Genomic DNA, 22,811 nt, shown 5'->3' on the forward strand with positions numbered 1-22,811 from the left:
CAGCCTCTCATTATGACACAAAGTACTCCCTCGAAGGGGGTATAGATGATGTGACAATCTGTACTTACATGTGTGTTTCTGGGGAGACAGTGTGGGCCGATGACGTTGAAGGCCACCTCCTGGAGGTTGAAGGGGGTGAAGACAATGTCTGAGGAGAGCAGCGCAGCCATAGCAGACTTCCGCTCCAACTTCTGTCTCCTGAACTTGTCTATCTCAGTATGGCGGGCCTAGTGTTTGGAGAGAATAGAGACTTCCAGTAAGGCCACAATGATCACTTGTAAATACATATAGCACTATGGGACTGTTCATAATGTATGGCCAGGGGGAGGTGATGATAATTTTTTATGGAGAAGCATGTATAATGTGAATGCCCCTCCCACCAAATTTATGTATGAAGTAAGTGACCCCCTAAATCTGCATGCCAAGTAAAAAATTAATGCCCCCCAACCCCTTTCCATAATTTTTAAGTATACTTTTTAAATATTTTTATGAACAAAATTGCTGACCCCCACCCCTGAATGCCATGTAAAAACTCAAATGCACCCCCACACACATAATTTAAGCATACTTTATAAATATTTTTATGTACAAAATTGATGACCCCCCCCAGAACAAAATGGGTGAAACCCCCTTAAAATCACCATCACCCCTCACTAGCCATAAATTATGAACGGTTCCCAAGCACTATATGAACAGGCAAATACAGACCAAGAAACTATGCCTAGATCATAACATAACATGAAGGTGTCTGGGAAATGGTGTGTGTTCTCCTTTCAGTGAACGTACACTTACACATGCTTGAGTAATGTTCCAGTGATCAGAATACTTGCTGAAGGTGTCAACCACCAATTTGTGATCTGAGTAATAACCTCATAAATGACTGAACTACTTGGCATGTACCTCTTCTATGTCTGTGTCGCCTGTGACGTAGTGAGGTAGTGTGGCGATGTTGACCAGCGGGTACACAGACTCGATGAACACCTGTTTAAATGTGTCCTTCATGAACTCATCGTCCCTCTGAAACACAGACAGCATGGGTTAGCAGTTGAGTTATCACACCGTCAGTACTCAGGCCAAGCTTTCTTTCTGGTTTATGCTTAAAGGCGAAAGAAACAGAAAGTCATCTGTCAGGTAATGATGTCACTATGTTTAACCCGCTTTTACCATTGTTTGGTAGATTAACCTTGTGTATGAACCACAGTTTGAATTAAAATGGCAATTTGAACTTTAAAAAGTCTGAAGAAAAGAAAACTTTTGAGATCTGACTTTTTTGCACATTCCAAAAATCAATCAAATCAAATAGCATTGCCTAATAGGGTGGTTTATATACAGTAAAGTTATTTAAATTAGCAATTTCTCAGATTAATGAGAGCTCAAAACCTCTTAAATCTAAATTGACTTGACTTGGTGTATAAGTTGCCAGTCCAGGGCCAGGGGGGGTTGTGTTGTTAGACTACTCACCCCTGAAATACTGAACTGTGACTACAGAGACGACTTGAGGTAGAGAGAGTTTGGCTTGAGGATATGTCCATATATGGTTAGATCAACAAGCACATGGTATAGTGCAGACAAACCAAGGATCATGAACTGGTTAATCTGGGATTCAAACACAGGATCCTTGCACATGTAAGGGATGCAACTCTGCATGTCAACTGCAACACCTTAGACTGCTGGGTGTCCCACCTTCAACGCACTGTGCTTCTCTAAATATTGTTAGCAAAAACAGTGTGATCTGAGTGTACACTTGTCCACAGTGTTCTAATCATTAGCTTAACTATAGACTTTGACAATACAATGTAAATAATCACGTCCTCCCCTGAAAATCCAGTGATTGATATTATGAACCATGATCATGTTATCTAGGTATGTTCACATGCTAACCAGTTGAACCAAGTCACCAAGCCTGACCGACTGAATCAGTACACAGCTTTATGTAACAAGCATTGGTTGCTTACACACTGACAGTGGTACTCTGAAACACAGGTGGCCAAAGGTACCATCAGTACGCTCAGTATAAAATCAGTGAGATAAAAGTGCAGTGTGGAATCTGAACAATGTTAGCAATGACAACACAAAACAAATGTCAGTTTCATTGCAATGTATAACAAACACTTGACCAGTGGTGACCACACTTACCTCTTTCTGAAGGAGAAAATAACACAGAAAATATGAATGAGAAATCAGAAGACAAGACTCGAAGCACAAAAATGACGATAATGATAAATGAAAGATAAAATGCCTGGAAATGTTATTTTAGAACAGCTATGTTTTTTCAATTTCCCAGGTTTTCTAGTATTATAACCTTGATCCACAAAAATATAAAGGATATATAATGCACATAATATATTAATAAATTATTCTTCAGTAATTTATTCCCTCAGTTTCCACATATGAAAAGGACAAGAGCAAAATAATTTTGTGATTTACAAATAATTTCTTGTTCCTCTTCGATGAATAGAATTTTGTAAAACAAGATATATTTGTCTGGACCAGCTGTGTGGTATAGAAGTTTCATTGGTCCGTCTTAGTAAACATCCAAAATTCCTTAATTGGTTCCTGTCACATTTCCCCGTCAAGATCCCACAACTATGCATGCAGAGTTTTACTCTAGTAAGGCTTTTACTGATATATGATACTATTGTACATGCAGCCCATGCACATGTTAGTGCTGCTACCATATACCCTCTGTGAAATATACATGGCATTAGATATTTGGATGAGCCAGTAGCAATTATTTCTGTTAACATATTACCGAGGCGACGGAGAGCTCCAAGACGTGTCTGACTGTATTTCACTTCTTCAGAAGCACTTATCCTACATCATTCACCTATCATCAACCTCACATCAACCTCCCTGTCTCCATCACCTCCCACAGCAACTCTCACCTACATCATTCACCTCATCATCAGCCTCACATCAACCTCCCTGTCTCCATCACCTCCCACAGCAACTCTCACCCACCTATGTGCACTGGTCCATTAAGTATCATTTCTTTGACAAGTCTTTGACAAGTTTTAAGACATGTTTTATCTGAAGCCATTACAGATAATCTGCCCTCTGATAAGATGCCATCTAGTTTTTCTGAATAAGACCTCGAAGCAGATGGTGAAAACAATCCCACACTAATGATAGTGAACTTGACATACTTTTATCAGAATCAACTTATCAGTGAATGACATTGTATGATCCCAGCTGTAGGTCATGTATGTCTCACAAGTGCTACAAACAGTGACTTTTGATTTTGATATTCATAAAGTCAATACAGTAGAACACGGATATAACGAACTCCAAGGGACCACGAAATTTAGTTCGCTATATCCGGTGTTCGTTATTCACATTTGACCGCCATCTTGGATTGTAGAGATGTAGAGACACGTATACGCTGAGGCTACAAATATTTATTCTTGTACATGTACATTGACATAACATAAAAATTCTGAATTTATCATTCACAGACATTAGCTAGAACATGTTTAACAATCACAACAATCTCAACAATACATGTATATAACTTAATTACGTTTAACAAAGTCCACAATTTTGGTCTGCACACCACGTCTTGCAGACTTCATTTTGTCGACTGCATCACAGACATCTGTTTTGATAAACACGTTAATGACCATCGAACAATGTTGATTCGCCGCCAACAAGGTTGATGTATACCGCTAAGTGGCTGAGCTGACACTGAGCTGACACTGAGTGAGTTCGCTAATCACGTCGTTAGTTGGGCTTGGGGGTAGTAAATCAGTTCGCTATAGCCGTTAATTCGCTACTCACGAGTTCGTTATTCGCGTATAATTTTAATGATATTATAAAGGACTGTTGACGGGACTTTTAAATTTGTTCGCTATATCCGTTTGTACGCTATATCCGTGTTCGTTATATCCGTGTTCTACTGTACATATATTCACAGATATGGTTTCACATTTGCCATTTGTTATTAGCATTTGATGGCTGGCCTACCTTGTCCAAGATAGATGGATGTTTGCCTGATCTTAAAATTCTCTACACCTTGAAGACATGGAACTTGTAGCACATGGTCAAAGAGATGAGGTGAAAAGGTTGTGTTCCAGAGGATTGTACTTTAATAGTGGTGTACAAGCTTGTGTGTGTGTATCTAACTGTGCAAGTCCTGGTCGGTGTTAATTATAGCACTAGACAACTGAGTTACCATACCATGGGCACCCACACATATCATACTGAGTTGGACCAACCAGTTCTCGTTTTACCTCCTAATGCCAGGCAGAGTAATACCAGCTTTTAACCTATATTTGTACGATGCAGCCAGGGATTAAACCATCTTGTGCTCTCCTCCAGGTGGTAGCATGGAGATGTTCCTTCGGAGAGGTATAGAAATACACAACCTATCATTGTCAACAGTGTTTTATCATAGCTTACTGTGTAAGTATATGTGGTGTTGCTGATCAGCAATTAGTAGAAATACTGGTGTCAAGCAATTTATAACATAATATTGCCCTGGTAACCTAGCAACTGGTAGACAATGCTCTATGCAGAACCTAGGTTACTAGGTAAGCACTTTCAGGTGTTAGTCCAACATAAGCTCTTCTTTGTGAGTGCTTCAATCTGTGATCTGCATGAAAGACAATCTCAAAACACTGTTGTGTCACTACCTGATTAGTTATGATCTGACAACTGTATGGTCAACAAGCATTTACGATCTGTTGTGTTTAGCTCTGTAAGTGTGACATCCCACAAAGCTTCTCACTAATTATGTCATCTTTAAGGGCTCTATGCAACACAACAAAAATTACAAACACCTTTGAAACATTAGACTGAGAAGCTGTCTACAGGATACACTCCTATAGGGTTATATTGACAGGTTCTACCACTATGAGGGGAATTAACTCTGCCGTCTCAGCATCTGCCTGGATTCCATTGCATTCCTTATAAGGTTAAAGGACATTGGCTAGTTGCACAGGTTTAGAGAGATGCTTGTAAGCTAGTGATCATCATAAAAGTCAGATACATGTATACAGTGAAATAATTCCAATAGTTACCAGGTTGCTGTTTGACCAACTAAACTGAAATTTAAATTTATTAAAAAACTGAAATAAAACTTTACTTGAGCAATAACTATTTTCAAAACTGGTCAGAAAAACAATGCATTTAAAGAGATGAAGATTAATGTGAAAAGAACTTAACATATTTTCTATGGAAGTGCTCATGCTTGAAAGCTTAAATATAGCTAATTGAAAATGATTATCTACAAAGAAAATGAAACAGAAGAATTCTAAAACATGATGGATGAATTAAAAACAAGTCAAAATCATAAATGAATCAATATTGTGCACAAAATGGCTCATTTAGAGTTTGTTTACATGTCTTTTCTCAGAAATTCTCTCTTCTAAGAATCATATTACATAGGATTGTTGAAACACCTCTCCATGTTTGGGATCTTTCTTTCTTCCTTGTCAACACATCCCTGTGCAGTGGTGAGCTATCTCTCTAAACACTTCACACTTAGTCATGTTTCAATACATATCATGATTATAAGACTGGTACACAATAGCAATTTGCTGTCCAACTTCAAACTCAGCAATATTCCAGCTATTTGGACAGCAGTCTGTAAATAATCACTACACTGACATCATAAACTTTGAGCCATACATTTAGGATGTTACATGATGACATGTGTTCAGCCAAGTCACCTAGTCTGACCACCACACCTATATTCTTATCCACAATCCTTGCTGGTTTCATTTCAATCTGTGACGTACTGATCTATGAGGTCAAGTAAGTTCTTGTAAGCTCTGGTAATAAGTTTCTACATGATAATTCAACTGAAAAGATGCTGAGAAGGAATTTAGGCTAGCAGATCCAAATGTTTTTAGCACCGACTTTCTGCTTACCCCGCTCAACTCTCTTCACTGTCTTCATTCTCTCCACCCATGTTTCCTACAAACAAAAAACATCACCTTGCATTTGTGTTGTAGATACTTGCCATTAGTACATATTTGGAGTGTAAGTACCACCAAAACAATAATTGTTACCCAGACACATTTTTCTAGAGTGAGTGAGTGAGTTAAGATTTAACGTCACGTCGGCAATATTTCAGCCATATCGTGACGAGAACAATTAATTTTATGCATAGTAAGCAATGGTAAACAATAAAAACCTGTCAACGAAGGACAGTAAAATAACTAGATTATCACAGATTCGAATTTAAAACTAGTAATTAAATCTAAAACAGTTTAACCATTTTTCTAGAAGCGAGGGGGGGGGGTTGGATTTCTTACTGTTTTTCATTGAAAATACAAGAGGATGAATACTTTCCTTCTCTCCAAGAAAATCGACAATCACAACTGGGTATTGAACTTGTCTCTATAGTGCAGACCGAAAATGTTTGTGTTCATTTAATAGTTGACCAAGAAAGACTCCTTTTTTAGGCAGACAAAAATTGGTGAAATTTTTATGCTTTTCACCAGAAATAGCTTCAGAGGATTTTTAACCTGTTGTCCTTCTTCAAGCAAACCAAACTCCTAATACTACAAGGTCTGTTTGTTTGTATACAGTCCTCTCAGATATCCCATTCATCGATCCACACAGCTGGGACATGATGACATGCATCAACTAGATCCCAAAGTCTGACAGCTGTTCTGTAATGATAAGCATGGGTTTCTACTGACCAATGTCAACATGGATGTCACAGGCTCACATTAAGACATGTATGAACCAAATCACTATGTCTGACCACCCTATCCTTGTCTCTTACAACAAGCATGGGTTTCAACATTCACAGGTTTGCTTGGTCTGAAACAAACCAGGGAGTCCCCCATCTTTGGCTCACCTGAGCAGGACTGTACAGATATCTCGTCAACAGTTGAGTCATGTCTTACCCGTAACACTTTCATCAGGTCGTGTTGGTCAGCCACTCGGGGGAACGAAGCCAGGGTGGGACTGTGGATCAACTCTACAACACAGAACACATCAAACATGAACACATTTTCACAACATCACACTCATTCCTGAGTGAGTATAAGTATAGAAGTCAACAAGGAGTGAGTGCGTGAGTGAGTTTAGTTCAGTTTTACGCCGGACTCAGCAATATTCCAACTATATGACGCCAGTCTGAAAAGAATCAAGTCTGGGAAAGACAATCCAGTGATCAACAGCATGAGCATCGATCTACGCAATTGAGATACGATGACATGTGTCAAGCCAGTCAGGTTATTAACTTCACTGTGATCAATTGGCATTGTACTCTGCAGTACAGCAACACAAGCCCTGACGACTATGATCAGCAAATCAGGAATAGATTCTGTGGGTATTTGTTTTGGTGTATGGAAGCATAAATATTTCAGTTCAATTTCCGGGAAATAGCTTGCAATTTATTGATTCCGGAATATTTTTGTGTTCTCTTACTTGTTTCCAACAGTAGTTTTGTCTAGAGAGTTTCTATTGTTTGTAGAATATTATATAGAGTCATTCTTATCTGCCATTATAACTGTAGGTGTCAGTGCTGGTCACTGTGTGTCCTGGGGTAAACTCGGACACACCATGCAGTCCTACCTGTAGACTCCAAGTCCAGTCTGTCTCGTAGGAGGGCGTCGGCCAACAGCTGACGGAAGTAGCAGTGGAATGGCACCAGCACCATGTTCCCTACCAGAGTGTCAGGTAGCTGCCTGGAGAGGGAAGACAGAGTGACATCACAATGCCACAATCATGATAATACTAGACACATAATAATAATAGACAGTCAAGTTGATATATTATTTAGTTTTATTATTATCATAGGATATTTACAGCTAGTACATGCTTAAGGCGCTGGGGTTTTTTCCCTCCATCATTGGATGTCAATCTCAACTCCCTGGGGATCATACAACTCTTGCAGACACTAGGCACATCAAGTTAACCGGGCTTTCCCATCCTTGCAAGCAGTTACAACATAAAACTAGACAGCCACATGATGCGGCAATTACATGGTTAACGTAGGACTGTTTCTTTGGGACAAAACATGCCTACAAAGTACTAGTCTCAATGAAACTTTATAAGACAAGCCATATTTACATGTCAATGCTACACAGATTATTTCAAGCAAACAATTTGATGCTAAAGACACTAAATATAAGTCATAAACACTAAACATTGCAATGTATTTCATGAAACAACATCAAGCATACTCGAGATTCTGTTTCTGGTCATTCTTTGGAACAGCAACCCGCACTTGAAGACGAGGCTGCTTGTTGCCTCCGATGAGGGACACAAGGGCACTGCTGCCAGCTGTAACAGACACACCAGGCACATGTAGGGTAATACAGGGTCAGTGGGTGGGGTATAGGTATGGGTGGGACACAAGGGCACTGCTACCAGCTGTAACAGACACACCAGGCACATGTAGGGTAATACAGGGTCAGTGGGAGGGGTTTAGGTTTTGGTGGGACACAAGGGCACTGCTGCCAGCTATAACAGACACACCAGGCACATGTAGGGTAATACAGGGTCAGTGGGAGGGGTATAGGTTTGGGTGGGACACAAGGGCACTGCTACCAGCTGTAACATACACACTAGGCACATGTAGGGTAATACAGGGTCAGTGGGTGGGGTATAGGTATGGGTGGGACACAAGGGCACTGCTGCCAGCTGTAACAGACACACTAGGCACATGTAGGGTAATACAGGGTAGGTGGGTGGGGCATACATAGGTGTGGGTGGGACACAAGGGCACTGCTGCCTGCTGTAACAGACACTCCAGGCACATGTAGGGTTATTCAGGGTCAATGGGTGGGGTATAGGTATGGGTGTAAGTGTAGGTGGGAGATAGGTGTGGGTGGGGAGGGGCTAAGGAGAGCATGAGGTGGCCATAGGATGTGGGTAGGGTGGGCATAGTAGGTGTAAGGTGGTGTATAGAATGGTAAGGTCAAGGGGTCTGTTTCCTATGGTGAAAGAGAATGGGCTGGGTCGTGCAAAGTGAGGTCACTGGTTGATAAGTGGGAATATGACAGGGTAAGGCGCAGATCAGGGCATGCGGTCGAGAGCGCCTGGGAATGATGAAGATGATAGGGATCATTATCTACAATTTGGTTAGGATCTAGGGCAGGATCTGGTGTGATGACAGGCAGGATCTGGAGTGATGACAGGCAGGGTCTGAAGTGATGATGGACAGGGTCTAGAGTGATGATTGACAGGGTCTAGATATGATGGACAGGGTCTAGAGTGATGATAGACAGGGTCTAGAGTGATGATGGACAGGGTCTGAAGTGATGATGGACAGGGTCTAGAGTGATGATGGACAGGGTCTAGAGTGATGATGGACAGGGTCTGAAGTGATGATGGACAGGGTCTAGAGTGATGATGGACAGGGTCTGAAGTGATGATGGTCAGGGTCTAGAGTGATGATGGACAGGGTCTAGAGTGATGATGGACAGGGTCTGAAGTGATGATGGAAAGGGTCTAGAGTGATGATTGGAAGAGTGAATGACATAAGTGTAACACACATGGTATATTACATACAAGACACTAAGTTACTTCAGGTACCTACACACATCTTTCACAATTACCTGATAGCCCATGCTACGTTGGCAGCCATTAGTTTTCACCATAGAATAAATGTTAAACCGTAAATGGTAAAAACTGCTTAAAACAATAACACAAATGTAATCACATAATAACCTTCTAAAATCATATATTAGTTCAATAAACCTAGCATGCATCATGCATTAGTATGGCAGTATAGTCCGGGATCAAGCGATCTAGTCTAAAGCATGAGTTACCAACAACAGTTACAATAGGCAATGGTTATTTTGCCAATGTCCAACCACCATCCACCAAGACAAGACCACCATTCATCTGAACACAGTCTGGCCATTTCCACTTGTCCAAAGCCTCTGTCTAGTCAAACACATTTCAGTCTAGTAATCTCAGGTAACATTAAAAAATATATTTAGACAAAATTTCCTGTAAATGGACAAGCTCAGGTGTGTGAAGTCAGAAGGTTTTGACACAGGCTGTGAACAGATGAACAGGTTAACATCCATTCCCAGAGCTCGGATGATCACAGAAATCTCTATTGTATGTTATCCCTTTAAACATATCTACTCTATCAGAAATGATACTAAAGAAGTGGAAGCAACAAGATGTTAGGATAGTTCAGGTTCACCAGCCCCATGAAAGGATTGGCTGGACCTATTGGCTGATCTGTACATGCCTACATGATACAACCCACAGTCCCGTATCAAGTCATTTCACACAACTCTACACTGAAACATGGTATGTTAACCTCACTCGAGATTATACTGATGGCTGGAGGAAAGAGGCAGGTGGCAGTTTGTTTTTCAGCATTTCAACATTGTCAACCCTACATGAGGAAACGTTCCACGATGTAATCTCATAAAAGACTATTCTAACAGTCACCACCATCACACAAACATAAACATGGACACTCAATCTGTCAGGTCTATGCTGACGACACCATACTAATTCACAGCAAATATTTTCAAATTTTCTTGAATGCTATCAAAAGCTGAAAAATCATTACTCATACATGATTATCAATGGCTGAAAACAGCTTCGCACCGAGCACTAATCAGAGATACCTGCCAACAATAAGAAGTCGTGCCATTTAAAAAAAATTTTTTTACTCTATAGTAATCCCAGAAAACTCTCTCCCTTGTCCCGAAATGCTGCTATAGGTTTTACAGATCCTAGTGTGAAACATCAGGTGTCTTACTTCCCACGCACATGAGAAACACAACACTGGTTTAAGTAACTACCAAGTGTAGACAGTACAATTATGTAGTGACATTGGTATTCATAAATTTCCGGGTCACTTTCCAAATTTAAGATGGGTTATTATAACTATACACTGCATGTAATCCATCAGTGCCTTAATCCAAGGCAAAGCTAAGTCAGTTTGCCAAAGTCACATTACACCAAACCAAAGAACATATTCAAGTCACAAATACATCTGCAACATGTCTGTTCAGCATGAGTCATCATTGAACAATCTACTGAAATATAGGAATGTACACATATACATGGCATTACCGTGGGGTGTACAGTATCTCTACTGTAAGGGCTGCTAGGACACAACACACACACATCCACCTGTCTACCTGTATATACACATCTCAGTACTCTGGGGTGTACAGTATCTCTACTGTAAGGGCTGCTAGGACACAACACACATACATCCACCTGTCTACCTGTATGTGAACATCTCAGTACTCTGGGGTGTACAGTATCAAGTATCTCTACTGTAAGGGCTGCTAGGACACAACACACACACATCCACCTGTCTACCTGTCTACCGGTATATACACATCTCAGTACTCTGGGGTGTACAGTATCAAGTATTTCTACTGTAAGGGCTGCTAGGACACAACACACATACATCCACCTGTCTACCTGTATGTACACATCTCAGTACTCTGGGGTGTACAGTATCAAGTATCTCTACTGTAAGGGCTGCTAGGACACAACACACATACATCCACCTGTCTACCTGTATGTACACATCTCAGTACTCTGGGGTGTACAGTATCTCTACTGTAAGGGCTGCTAGGACACAACACACACACATCCACCTGTCTACCTGTATGTACACATCTCAGTACTCTGGGGTGTACAGTATCTCTACTGTAAGGGCTGCTAGGACACAACACACACACATCCACCTGTCTACCTGTATATACACATCTCAGTACTCTGGGGTGTACAGTATCAAGTATCTCTACTGTAAGGGCAGCTAGGACACAACACACACACACATCCACCTGTCTACCAGTCTACCTGTATGTACACATCTCAGTACTCTGGGGTGTACAGTATCAAGTATCTCTACTGTAAGGGCTGCTAGGACACAACACACACACATCCACCTGTCTACCTGTCTACCTGTATATACACATCTCAGTACTCTGGGGTGTACAGTATCAAGTATCTCTACTGTAAGGGCTGCTAGGACACAACACACATACATCCACCTGTCTACCTGTATGTACACATCTCAGTACTCTGGGGTGTACAGTATCAAGTATCTCTACTGTAAGGGCTGCTAGGACACAACACACACACATCCACTTGTCTACCTGTATATAGACATCTCAGTACTCTGGGGTGTACAGTATCTCTACTGTAAGGGCTGCTAGGACACAACACACATACATCCACCTGTCTACCTGTATATACACATCTCAGTACTCTGGGGTGTACAGTATCTCTACTGTAAGGGCTGCTAGGACACAACACACATACATCCACCTGTCTACCTGTATGTACACATCTCAGTACTCTGGGGTGTACAGTATCAAGTATCTCTACTGTAAGGGCTGCTAGGACACAACACACACACATCCACCTGTCTACCTGTATATACACATCTCAGTACTCTGGGGTGGTGTACAGTATCTCTACTGTAAGGGCTGCTAGGACACAACACACATACATCCACCTGTCTACCTGTATGTACACATCTCAGTACTCTGGGGTGTACAGTATCAAGTATCTCTACTGTAAGGGCTGCTAGGACACAACACACACACATCCACCTGTCTACCTGTATATACACATCTCAGTACTCTGGGGTGTACAGTATCTCTACTGTAAGGGCTGCTAGGACACAACACACACACATCCACCTGTCTACCTGTATATACACATCTCAGTACTCTGGGGTGTACAGTATCAAGTATCTCTACTGTAAGGGCTGCTAGGACACAACACACATACATCCACCTGTCTACCTGTATGTACACATCTCAGTACTCTGGGGTGTACAGTATCAAGTATCTCTACTGTAAGGGCTGCTAGGACACAACACACACACATCCACCTGTCTACCTGTATATACACATCTCAGTACTCTGGGGTGTACAGTATCTCTACTGTGGGGCTGCTAGGACACAACACACATACATCCACCTGTCTACCTGTATATACACATCTCAGTACTCTGGGGTGTACAGTATCTCTACTGTAAGGGCTGCTAGGACACAACACACACACATCCACCTGTCTACCTGTATATACACATCTCAGTACTCTGGGGTGTACAGTATCTCTACTGTAAGGGCTGCTAGGACACAACACACACACATCCACCTGTCTACCTGTATATACACATCTCAGTACTCTGGGGTGTACAGTATCAAGTATCTCTACTGTAAGGGCTGCTAGGACACAACACACATACAACCACCTGTCTACCTGTATGTACACATCTCAGTACTCTGGGGTGTACAGTATCAAGTATCTCTACTGTAAGGGCTGCTAGGACACAACACACACACATCCACCTGTCTACCTGTATATACACATCTCAGTACTCTGGGGTGTACAGTATCTCTACTGTAAGGGCTGCTAGGACACAACACACATACATCCACCTGTCTACCTGTATATACACATCTCAGTACTCTGGGGTGTACAGTATCTCTACTGTAAGGGCTGCTAGGACACAACACACACACATCCACCTGTCTACCTGTATATACACATCTCAGTACTCTGGGGTGTACAGTATTTCTACTGTAAGGGCTGCTAGGACACAACACACACACATCCACCTGTCTACCTGTATATACACATCTCAGTACTCTGGGGTGTACAGTATCAAGTATCTCTACTGTAAGGGCTGCTAGGACACAACACACACACACACATCCACCTGTCTACCAGTCTACCTGTATGTACACATCTCAGTACTCTGGGGTGTACAGTATCAAGTTTCTCTACTGTAAGGGCTGCTAGGCTGTCTACCTGTCTACCTGTATATACACATCTCAGTACTCTGGGGTGTACAGTATCAAGTACCTCTACTGTAAGGGCTGCTAGGACACAACACACATACATCCACCTGTCTACCCGTATATAGACATCTCAGTACTCTGGGGTGTACAGTATCAAGTATTTCTACTGTAAGGGCTGCTAGGACACAACACACACACATCCACCTGTCTACCTGTATGTACACATCGCAGTACTCTGGGGTGTACAGTATCAAGTACCTCTACTGTAAGGGCTGCTAGGACACAACACACATACATCCACTTGTCTACCCGTATATAGACATCTCAGTACTCTGGGGTGTACAGTATCAAGTATTTCTACTGTAAGAGCTGCTAGGACACAACACACACACATCCACCTGTCTACCTGTATGTACACATCGCAGTACTCTGGGGTGTACAGTATCAAGTATTTCTACTGTAAGGGCTGCTAGGAGACAACACACACACATCCATCTGTCTACCTGTCTACCTGTATATACACATCTCAGTACTCTGGGGTGTACAGTATCTCTACTGTAAGGGCTGCTAGGACACAACACACACACATCCACCTGTCTACCTGTATATACACATCTCAGTACTCTGGGGTGTACAGTATCAAGTATTTCTACTGTAAGGGCTGCTAGGACACAACACACACACATCCACCTGTCTACCTGTCTATACACATCTCAGTACTCTGGGGTGTACAGTATCAAGTATTTCTACTGTAAGGGCTGCTAGAACACAACACACATACATCCACCTGTCTACCTGCTATACTACAACTTCTACGTCGTCATGCTTATCAGGCTCAGTTATCAAACTGATTGGTTGCATTTATGATCACTGACATATATCGCTATTTCTAGCCATCACTGTGCTATGCTGTGACATGTATATGTGAAATGTAGCTACTTGTGACACAATCTTATAGACATGTTGTGAACGTGCAACAACACTATCATGCCACAATCCATGCTAAGATCACCTACTTGTCTGACACATTCAGCATCCTCATAAAGACCTCTATACATGCTACTGAAGTAACAAGGATTAGTGAGTGAGTGAGTTTAGTTTTAGCAATATTACAGCAATATCACGGTGGTATACACCAGAAATGGGCTTCACACATTGCACTCATGTGGGGAATCGAACCCGGATCTTCTACCCCACCGCCCCAACAAGGATTATTAACATATCCGCTATGTATTAATCTCCATGAATTTAAATATACTCTTGTATGCAATAACAATAACTTTGAATTAATTCAAATTTGAATAGCAAAGTTCTACATTGAAAATTCATCCCAAATAAGTTCCTTTGTGATTTCTTCTCAGGGACTGGAGCATAATATTAGATGTAGGCAGTTATCCCACTATACCTCAGCTTAATGTTGACGGCTTAAAATTTGGGTGAAACCAAAAAGCACTAGTTTGCGACGTTAGCAACAAGTCCAAAGCCTGAGGCTAGCAGAGCTCTGTTTGGTCTAGTAAGCTCAGTTCACAACAGCCCACATAATTCATTAAAATAAATTTCTAAAAATACTTAGTGCCAAGTTCGGGCGAGCAGACAACACCAATGTGTCCAACACAGACTGCAAGCACTAACCTTTACAGGTGACATCCAGCCTCTTACTAGGCATATCATTCAAAAATTGTGTCACATTATACACATGAAGACTTGTATTTATCAAATTGTATAATAATACAATTGTGTACTTTTCAATAAATTATTTGATCTATTGGATGAAGCACACACAACATTTACTTCCAGCATTAAAGAATTGTTAGGTAATACCCTGGAAACGTATCATTGATTGTGATCCAATATTTCTATGAGATATACTACTCAAAAGATGCTTGGGACAATGATGCTTATGGATTGATTATGGTAATATAAAGGAATTTGGTAGTTCTTCACTTCTGTTGTGTAATTCTATATCAAGGACCATCAAACAGTTAACAATACAAATTAAACATAAACCAATTTCTGTTTAAGTGACACAAAATATGAGGAAGAGAGAACAGCAATACAAGAAAGTGACACCACATGCACAGGTGAACAGGCACCACAGCTACTCACGCTCACCTGCTGAAATATGCAAATGAAGGTCAAGGTCATGACTGAGACACACAAAAACAAAGCTTGTTAGAAATACAGTACTGAAAACCAAAATAACCATCCATGTCTCTGTGACCCTATCATAGAAATCATTTGTTAAAGGAAGCCATTGACAGATACCCAGCATGAATCCTGATTGCAGTACAATTAACTGCTTTCTTGCAAACAATAATGGTGTGATAACAGAGTGGACATGTATATAGGAAACCTAATTCTTACATATTACTATGCTTAATCTGCAATATGTCACATCGTCAACCTCTTTTGGCAGATGACAGAATCAGATTGTCCTTATCTTTCGTTATAGAATTAATCAAAAAGCAATAACACTCCAAAATAGCACAATAATGTTTAGCCTTGTTTTGAAATTCATCAGAGCTTGGAATGAGCGGTCAATGGCTACCTTAAATTTAGTGAATGTTGAGGTTTTACGCCATACCAAACATGTTGATTACAAGAACGCAGAATGATGCCTTGTTTAACACTTTGGTGAGGTCCTAAAGCATGGTTAACCTACTGACAGACTACAGAACACAACCAGCAGATCCTGGCCGAGCCAAGGAATGCCCCTCTTCACAGCAAATTGCAGCCTTAGAAGATTAAGTGTTCAGTGCCCGTCATACTTTAAGACATGCTTTGATTAGTATTGATTACATATTTACTTGGTTTATATTTGCAATTGTGTTAGAAATATGATTATTTCTTGCCAGGGCTCAACTGTAAAACATAATAAAGGAGGAATCTGGCATGCTTCGGAGCCATTAGTGCTGACACAGTACACATAAAAACAGATGGTGCAAGTCTTCAGAAAAAGCAAGTTTTGCAGTCATAAAATTTAAGTCACACAAAAGGAGAGCGAAACTCATCAGATGAAATTACATAATGGTTGTTACACAGCTAACACAATATTTTCACCATACACTTTACAGTTTGATTCCTGTTGATCTGGGCCCTGTACCACACAAGCAGTGTTAGAACTACAGCCCTAGTGCTGACATGAAACTGCTCAATGGGAGTGGGGCCTGAATGATCCATACTGCCAATATATGCATCATTACATTGCCTGGTCCATTCATAGTCAAAAACAACACACAAGTTTACCTTGTGGAGAGTGAGGCTTTTATTTAGTGAGTGAGTGAGTGAGTTATTATTTAACGTCACAACTTTTATTTAGGAAACAATAACCCTACAGTACTAAACTGACCCAGCACTATGAGCAGGCAGGGAAGGGCAGGTCCCCCTTACCAAGGCATGTGGTTCCCTACAATCAGATGTTTCTCCAGAATCACAATCTCTGCTGGTGTTCTAGTGTGTGTATACAAGGTGTGGTTAAGCCTGCTACAACCCATTAGCCAGCACTGGTTATTTCAGGTTAGGATGCTCTGCATATGCATTCATCTGTGAATGTTCTATGCATGCTGTGTATGATTAGTGTACCGGTACATGTTATAGTATGATCCATGTATGCTCTGTATCATACAAGTACCAAATAATGACTATGCAGCATGATTATATATCATGAGGGGGAACATTCTTTCCGTAATTTACAACTACTATTATAATCTATGGTTCCATCACCTAGCATGTGACAAAATATGACATTATTTACCAACAGAATACTACATCATGTTAAGAAAAACGGTTAATTTCTATCTTCTAACCAACATCAAATCTACTCTACAGATGGCTTCTGTTATAACTGTTTGTTAATTTCTCAATTTATTTTGTTAAAACTTGATGGTATTTTTTGGCCTTTGAGCTTTACTGTGAAAAAATCGTCAATATTTTCTGTACCTTATGGTTGTATTCATACACTTCTCTTAATACACTCAACAATACAACCAAGAGCTCTACAAATAGTACACCTCCAGAGTCTATACCCTGACCAATGCTAAACCCTAAAGTCTCCCTCTCTACTTACTTCTCCTACTAATACTGGGGTCCACTTCCACTCCCTTCTCGTAGGGCGTACCTCCATTCATCTGCAGCTCGCAGGTCCTGCAGCCAAATCAAAGTGTCACAGTGAACACAGAGGGGAAGGAATTAAAGTCAACAACATGTCAGTATGTCATGATGCAGGGAGATCAGCTACCTCCAGGTGTACATCCATCATACTGTCTACATACAGTAGACATGATACAGTCACTACAGGCAAGATGCTGTAAGACAACTACTGTTTGTAATCAGATTTATATACTCCTCACACAAAAAAATGCAACAACAAGTTGAAATGCAAGCATACAAAAACAAGGAAAGACACACATGGTTCACTGTGTGATAAAGTGAGTGAGTGAGTTGGGTTCAACACTGTTCTGAACAGTATGTCAGTTATATCACAGGGTGTCAGTTTCTTGTGGCCAATACATGTGGCCTAATGAAGTTCCTCGATACACTACTATTGGCTACCTACTTATTTGTGATGACTGTGCCAGTCTGGTCCAATAAAGGAAGATGGGCCCAGCCACAGCTGAACTCTCCTTTCTCATCGGTGCTCTGCAATAATACCACAGCCTCAAATATCGAGCCAACTGCACAATCTATATGAAGGATGTGAGCATTATAAAACAATATGGCTTCATTTCTATACCACTTTATTTGGTAATTTCAATCTCAACAAACGGTAGGGTACAAAGGACAATATATTCCCTCAGTAGCAGACCACTGATGCCATTGCACTCAAAAACAACAAGGTATTAAACTTCCCATCAACAGCACAGACTTTATTACATTACATTCGGAATGGCTTGTTTATATTATTTTATGAAACACCTATCACACCTTTCTGTGGAGGGTTTTGGAAATCTTCTTGCAAACAGGTATCATATCCATGTCAACTAACTGATACTAAGGACAATGAAGGACACTGGTTAATAATTAAACAACATTAAACAACAGCCAGGTGGAACATTCAATGTATGATGTGGTGAGCCAGCAGATATTGCATTAACTCAACATCGAGAAGGCTTCCGTCCAATTGTTGGCACAGTAGGCAAGTAAGTGAATGCTATTTGAGTTATATCACAGCCCGCCAACATGATGAGAGAGGAAAGACTGCAGGTGTGCAACAGCCAGGGTCAGGTCACAACATGTGTACATACGGTGCTGACAAATCTAGGTTAATATGGATGAACTGGGCTTCAAACCAATTATGATAGACTTCTGGCAGCCCAAGTGACAACTCTTTACAGTATATTGTTGCTAAATGTGTGAGGCAGTGTCTTCTCTTTCATTAGATGGACAAAGAAAACCTCTGATCACTTCGATACTCTCAATTCAACATATCTATGGCTTACCGTTCTGACGTAAGACACACACAGCTCAAACAGTATACCTGGAAAAGTTTTAAGCATTAAGATTTATATACAAATGCTAAATGTTCACATGTCTATAAGTTACACTTATTGACAACAATATGGAACTCTATCATTATATTTGTATCTGTGATATCAGAATCAAATATGATTGTCTGAATGCTCTTCCCACAGTGAACTGAAGCGTCTCAATGCTTATCACATAACATGACCTCCTCTAGAGAATGATGGAGGTGTCATGAGACGTTGATACAGATAGGTATTTGAGTTAAACATCTGATGTTAATGAGATTGTCACTCAGGTATGCTGCAACGGTCCACTCACCAAGGTTGTCGACAGTGTTGTTGGTGCGGACAAATGTCTCAGCATGATAGTAGGGGTCCATGGCATCAGATACCTGAACACAGTTTACAAACATGTTTACCAATATTTTCATTCAGTGTACATTGCACGGCGTATGGTACATAATTGGAGATTTTTATAAAGCGCACAGAAACCGGAATATGAGAAAGGAAAAGATATTAAATTCAATAAAGATTTGACTAGGTTCGGAAAGGTATTCTAAACAACAGATAAAAAATGTAGAAAATGACGACAGCAATGTTAAAGAAAGAAATTCCAGGATATTGGTACAAATGTATGCCTGGTACCCGTGTGGTAAAGGACCAGGTTCTCTGTGACTTGTCGACAGCGGACACCTTCACTGTGTGAATGTTGCTCAGCATCTGTAACACAACACAACATCAATGTGAGGTTGATTGTGTCCCTCAGATACAATCACCAAATGATGATTATATTGTCACGATGCATAATGCGATCACTTGTTCCCAATGCATTGTGCAGAACTTCAGTATAAATGTAATTGTGATGTGTCAAAAAGCAGACTATTTTTGCAGATATCAAATGTTCATAGTTTTCCAGTAAAGCACTAATGCTAGATCAGACAGAATTATATTTGACTTCAAATTCAAGCTAAATATGTTTAGTTGGTGAAGAATGACATAATGTGAGAACCTACCGTATGGCCTTCAAACAGACACATTCTCACGTGTCTACTCAGCACAGTCATACCTGGGAATACAAGAAAAACTTTCCTTAACACTAATTCATAATAGTATTCAAACAATAAAAACAATATATGTTGCATACTACCACTTGATGACTAGGTACAGATTTTCTTTCTTTGTCTTACTAAGTGTGCCTCTACCTTATCCCAGCAAAAGTTTACCCCTGATGAATAATACAAACAAACTAGTTCAACATAACAAGTCTACTGTACTGCCACAAGCAGTTTGACATACGGGTTCCAGGCACACACTCATATACTGTGACAGACTGTCTGGCACCCATTTAAGGTCCAAATGTGACAGTCACGTTGCAGACAACTTTCTGTGACAGAAAGTCATACTGTTGCTGACAGTCATAATTTAGGATACAGAGTGTGATATACAGACACTGACCTGAACCAGGAGGTGGGATCTGCTGACAGGGATACAGAGTGTGATATACAGAGACACTGACCTGAACCAGGAGGTGGGATCTGCTGACAGGGATACAGAGTGTGATATACAGAGACACTGACCTGAACCAGGAGGTGGGATCTGCTGACAGGGATACAGAGTGTGATATACAGAGACACTGACCTGAACCAGGAGGTGGGATCTGCTGACAGGGATACAGAGTGTGATATACAGAGACACTGACCTGAACCAGGAGGTGGGATCTGCTGACAGGGATACAGAGTGTGATATACAGAGACACTGACCTGATCCAGGAGGTGGGATCTGCTGACAGGGATACAGAGTGTGATATACAGAGACACTGACCTGATCCAGGAGGTGGGATCTGCTGACAGGGATACAGAGTGTGATATACAGAGACACTGACCTGAACCAGGAGGTGGGATCTGCTGACAGGGATACAGAGTGTGATATACAGAGACACTGACCTGAACCAGGAGGTGGGATCTGCTGACAGGGATACAGAGTGTGATATACAGAGACACTGACCTGATCCAGGAGGTGGGATCTGCTGACAGGGATACAGAGTGTGATATACAGAGACACTGACCTGAACCAGGAGGTGGGATCTACTGACAGGGATACAGAGTGTGATATACAGAGACACTGACCTGATCCAGGAGGTGGGATCTGCTGACAGGGATACAGAGTGTGATATACAGAGACACTGACCTGAACCAGGAGGTGGGATCTACTGACAGGGATACAGAGTGTGATATACAGAGACACTGACCTGATCCAGGAGGTGGGATCTGCTGACAGGGATACAGAGTGTGATATACAGAGACACTGACCTGAACCAGGAGGTGGGATCTGCTGACAGGGATACAGAGTGTGATATACAGAGACACTGACCTGAACCAGGAGGTGGGGTGGGATCTGCTGACAGGGATACAGAGTGTGATATACAGAGACACTGACCTGAACCAGGAGGTGGGATCTGCTGACAGGGATACAGAGTGTGATATACAGAGACACTGACCTGAACCAGGAGGTGGGATCTGCTGACAGGGATACAGAGTGTGATATACAGAGACACTGACCTGATCCAGGAGGTGGGATCTGCTGACAGGGATACAGAGTGTGATATACAGAGACACTGACCTGATCCAGGAGGTGGGATCTGCTGACAGGGATACAGAGTGTGATATACAGAGACACTGACCTGATCCAGGAGGTGGGATCTGCTGACAGGGATACAGAGTGTGATATACAGAGACACTGACCTGAACCAGGAGGTGGGATCTGCTGACAGGGATACAGAGTGTGATATACAGAGACACTGACCTGATCCAGGAGGTGGGATCTGCTGACAGGGATACAGAGTGTGATATACAGAGACACTGACCTGAACCAGGAGGTGGGATCTGCTGACAGGGATACAGAGTGTGATATACAGAGACACTGACCTGAACCAGGAGGTGGGATCTGCTGACAGGGATACAGAGTGTGATATACAGAGACACTGACCTGATCCAGGAGGTGGGATCTGCTGACAGGGATACAGAGTGTGATATACAGAGACACTGACCTGATCCAGGAGGTGGGATCTGCTGACAGGGATACAGAGTGTGATATACAGAGACACTGACCTGAACCAGGAGGTGGGATCTGCTGACAGGGATACAGAGTGTGATATACAGAGACACTGACCTGAACCAGGAGGTGGGATCTGCTGACAGGGATACAGAGTGTGATATACAGAGACACTGACCTGAACCAGGAGGTGGGATCTGCTGACAGGGATACAGAGTGTGATATACAGAGACACTGACCTGAACCAGGAGGTGGGATCTGCTGACAGGGATACAGAGTGTGATATACAGAGACACTGACCTGATCCAGGAGGTGGGATCTGCTGACAGGACACTAAAGTCACCACTCTGTCAACACGGGCTATGCGAGGCCGAATCTGTGAGGAGGAACCACATAGCTCACATGAACTGTTTCAAACACACTAACATCATAACAAGCCTCTATATACCACATGATATAGAGAAGCATGAAAAGGTAGAGGATCACAATGAAGTAGATGTCAGTATAATGATCTTATGTATGTTCACTACCTGCTGACTTTAAACACATTTCAGCAATACCTCTTCATGTCAACAATTTGGACAGCCGTTAA

At 41.5% G+C, this 22,811-nt stretch overlaps 1 protein-coding gene and 1 long non-coding RNA gene across 5 annotated transcripts in view; both read right to left on the minus strand.

The window, feature by feature from the left end:
- LOC124287433 (nephrocystin-1-like) overlaps nucleotides 1–22,811 on the minus strand; it is a 45,774-nt gene that overhangs the window by 965 nt on the left and 21,998 nt on the right. For 2 of the 4 annotated variants that reach the window (XM_046723981.1, XM_046723985.1), the window contains 14 exons: nucleotides 22,520–22,595; nucleotides 20,182–20,234; nucleotides 19,814–19,888; nucleotides 19,488–19,560; nucleotides 19,145–19,182; nucleotides 18,262–18,344; nucleotides 17,774–17,849; nucleotides 8,142–8,245; nucleotides 7,531–7,643; nucleotides 6,858–6,931; nucleotides 5,872–5,916; nucleotides 5,019–5,042; nucleotides 901–1,017; nucleotides 69–227 (listed from right to left, as the gene is read on the minus strand). In XM_046723981.1, the coding sequence (XP_046579937.1) occupies nucleotides 69–227; nucleotides 901–1,017; nucleotides 5,019–5,042; nucleotides 5,872–5,916; nucleotides 6,858–6,931; nucleotides 7,531–7,643; nucleotides 8,142–8,245; nucleotides 17,774–17,849; nucleotides 18,262–18,344; nucleotides 19,145–19,182; nucleotides 19,488–19,560; nucleotides 19,814–19,888; nucleotides 20,182–20,234; nucleotides 22,520–22,595 (1,110 nt within the window). Of the gene's footprint in view, nucleotides 1–68; nucleotides 228–900; nucleotides 1,018–5,018; nucleotides 5,043–5,871; nucleotides 5,917–6,857; nucleotides 6,932–7,530; nucleotides 7,644–8,141; nucleotides 8,246–17,772; nucleotides 17,850–18,261; nucleotides 18,345–19,144; nucleotides 19,183–19,487; nucleotides 19,561–19,813; nucleotides 19,889–20,181; nucleotides 20,235–22,519; nucleotides 22,596–22,811 lie in introns of all 4 variants that reach the window. The other 2 variants (XM_046723982.1, XM_046723983.1) reach the window with 2 other exon arrangements.
- LOC124287434 lies at nucleotides 12,369–13,089 on the minus strand. Its single transcript, XR_006901269.1, has 3 exons — nucleotides 13,060–13,089; nucleotides 12,597–12,798; nucleotides 12,369–12,514 (listed from the first exon to the last, which is right to left on the minus strand). It is a non-coding gene; the product is annotated as an uncharacterized LOC124287434 (long non-coding RNA).

Source organism: Haliotis rubra, unplaced genomic scaffold (assembly GCF_003918875.1).
Source record: "Haliotis rubra isolate DU_JTF1 unplaced genomic scaffold, ASM391887v1 Scf40, whole genome shotgun sequence".
Taxonomy (NCBI): Eukaryota; Metazoa; Mollusca; class Gastropoda; order Lepetellida; family Haliotidae; genus Haliotis; species Haliotis rubra.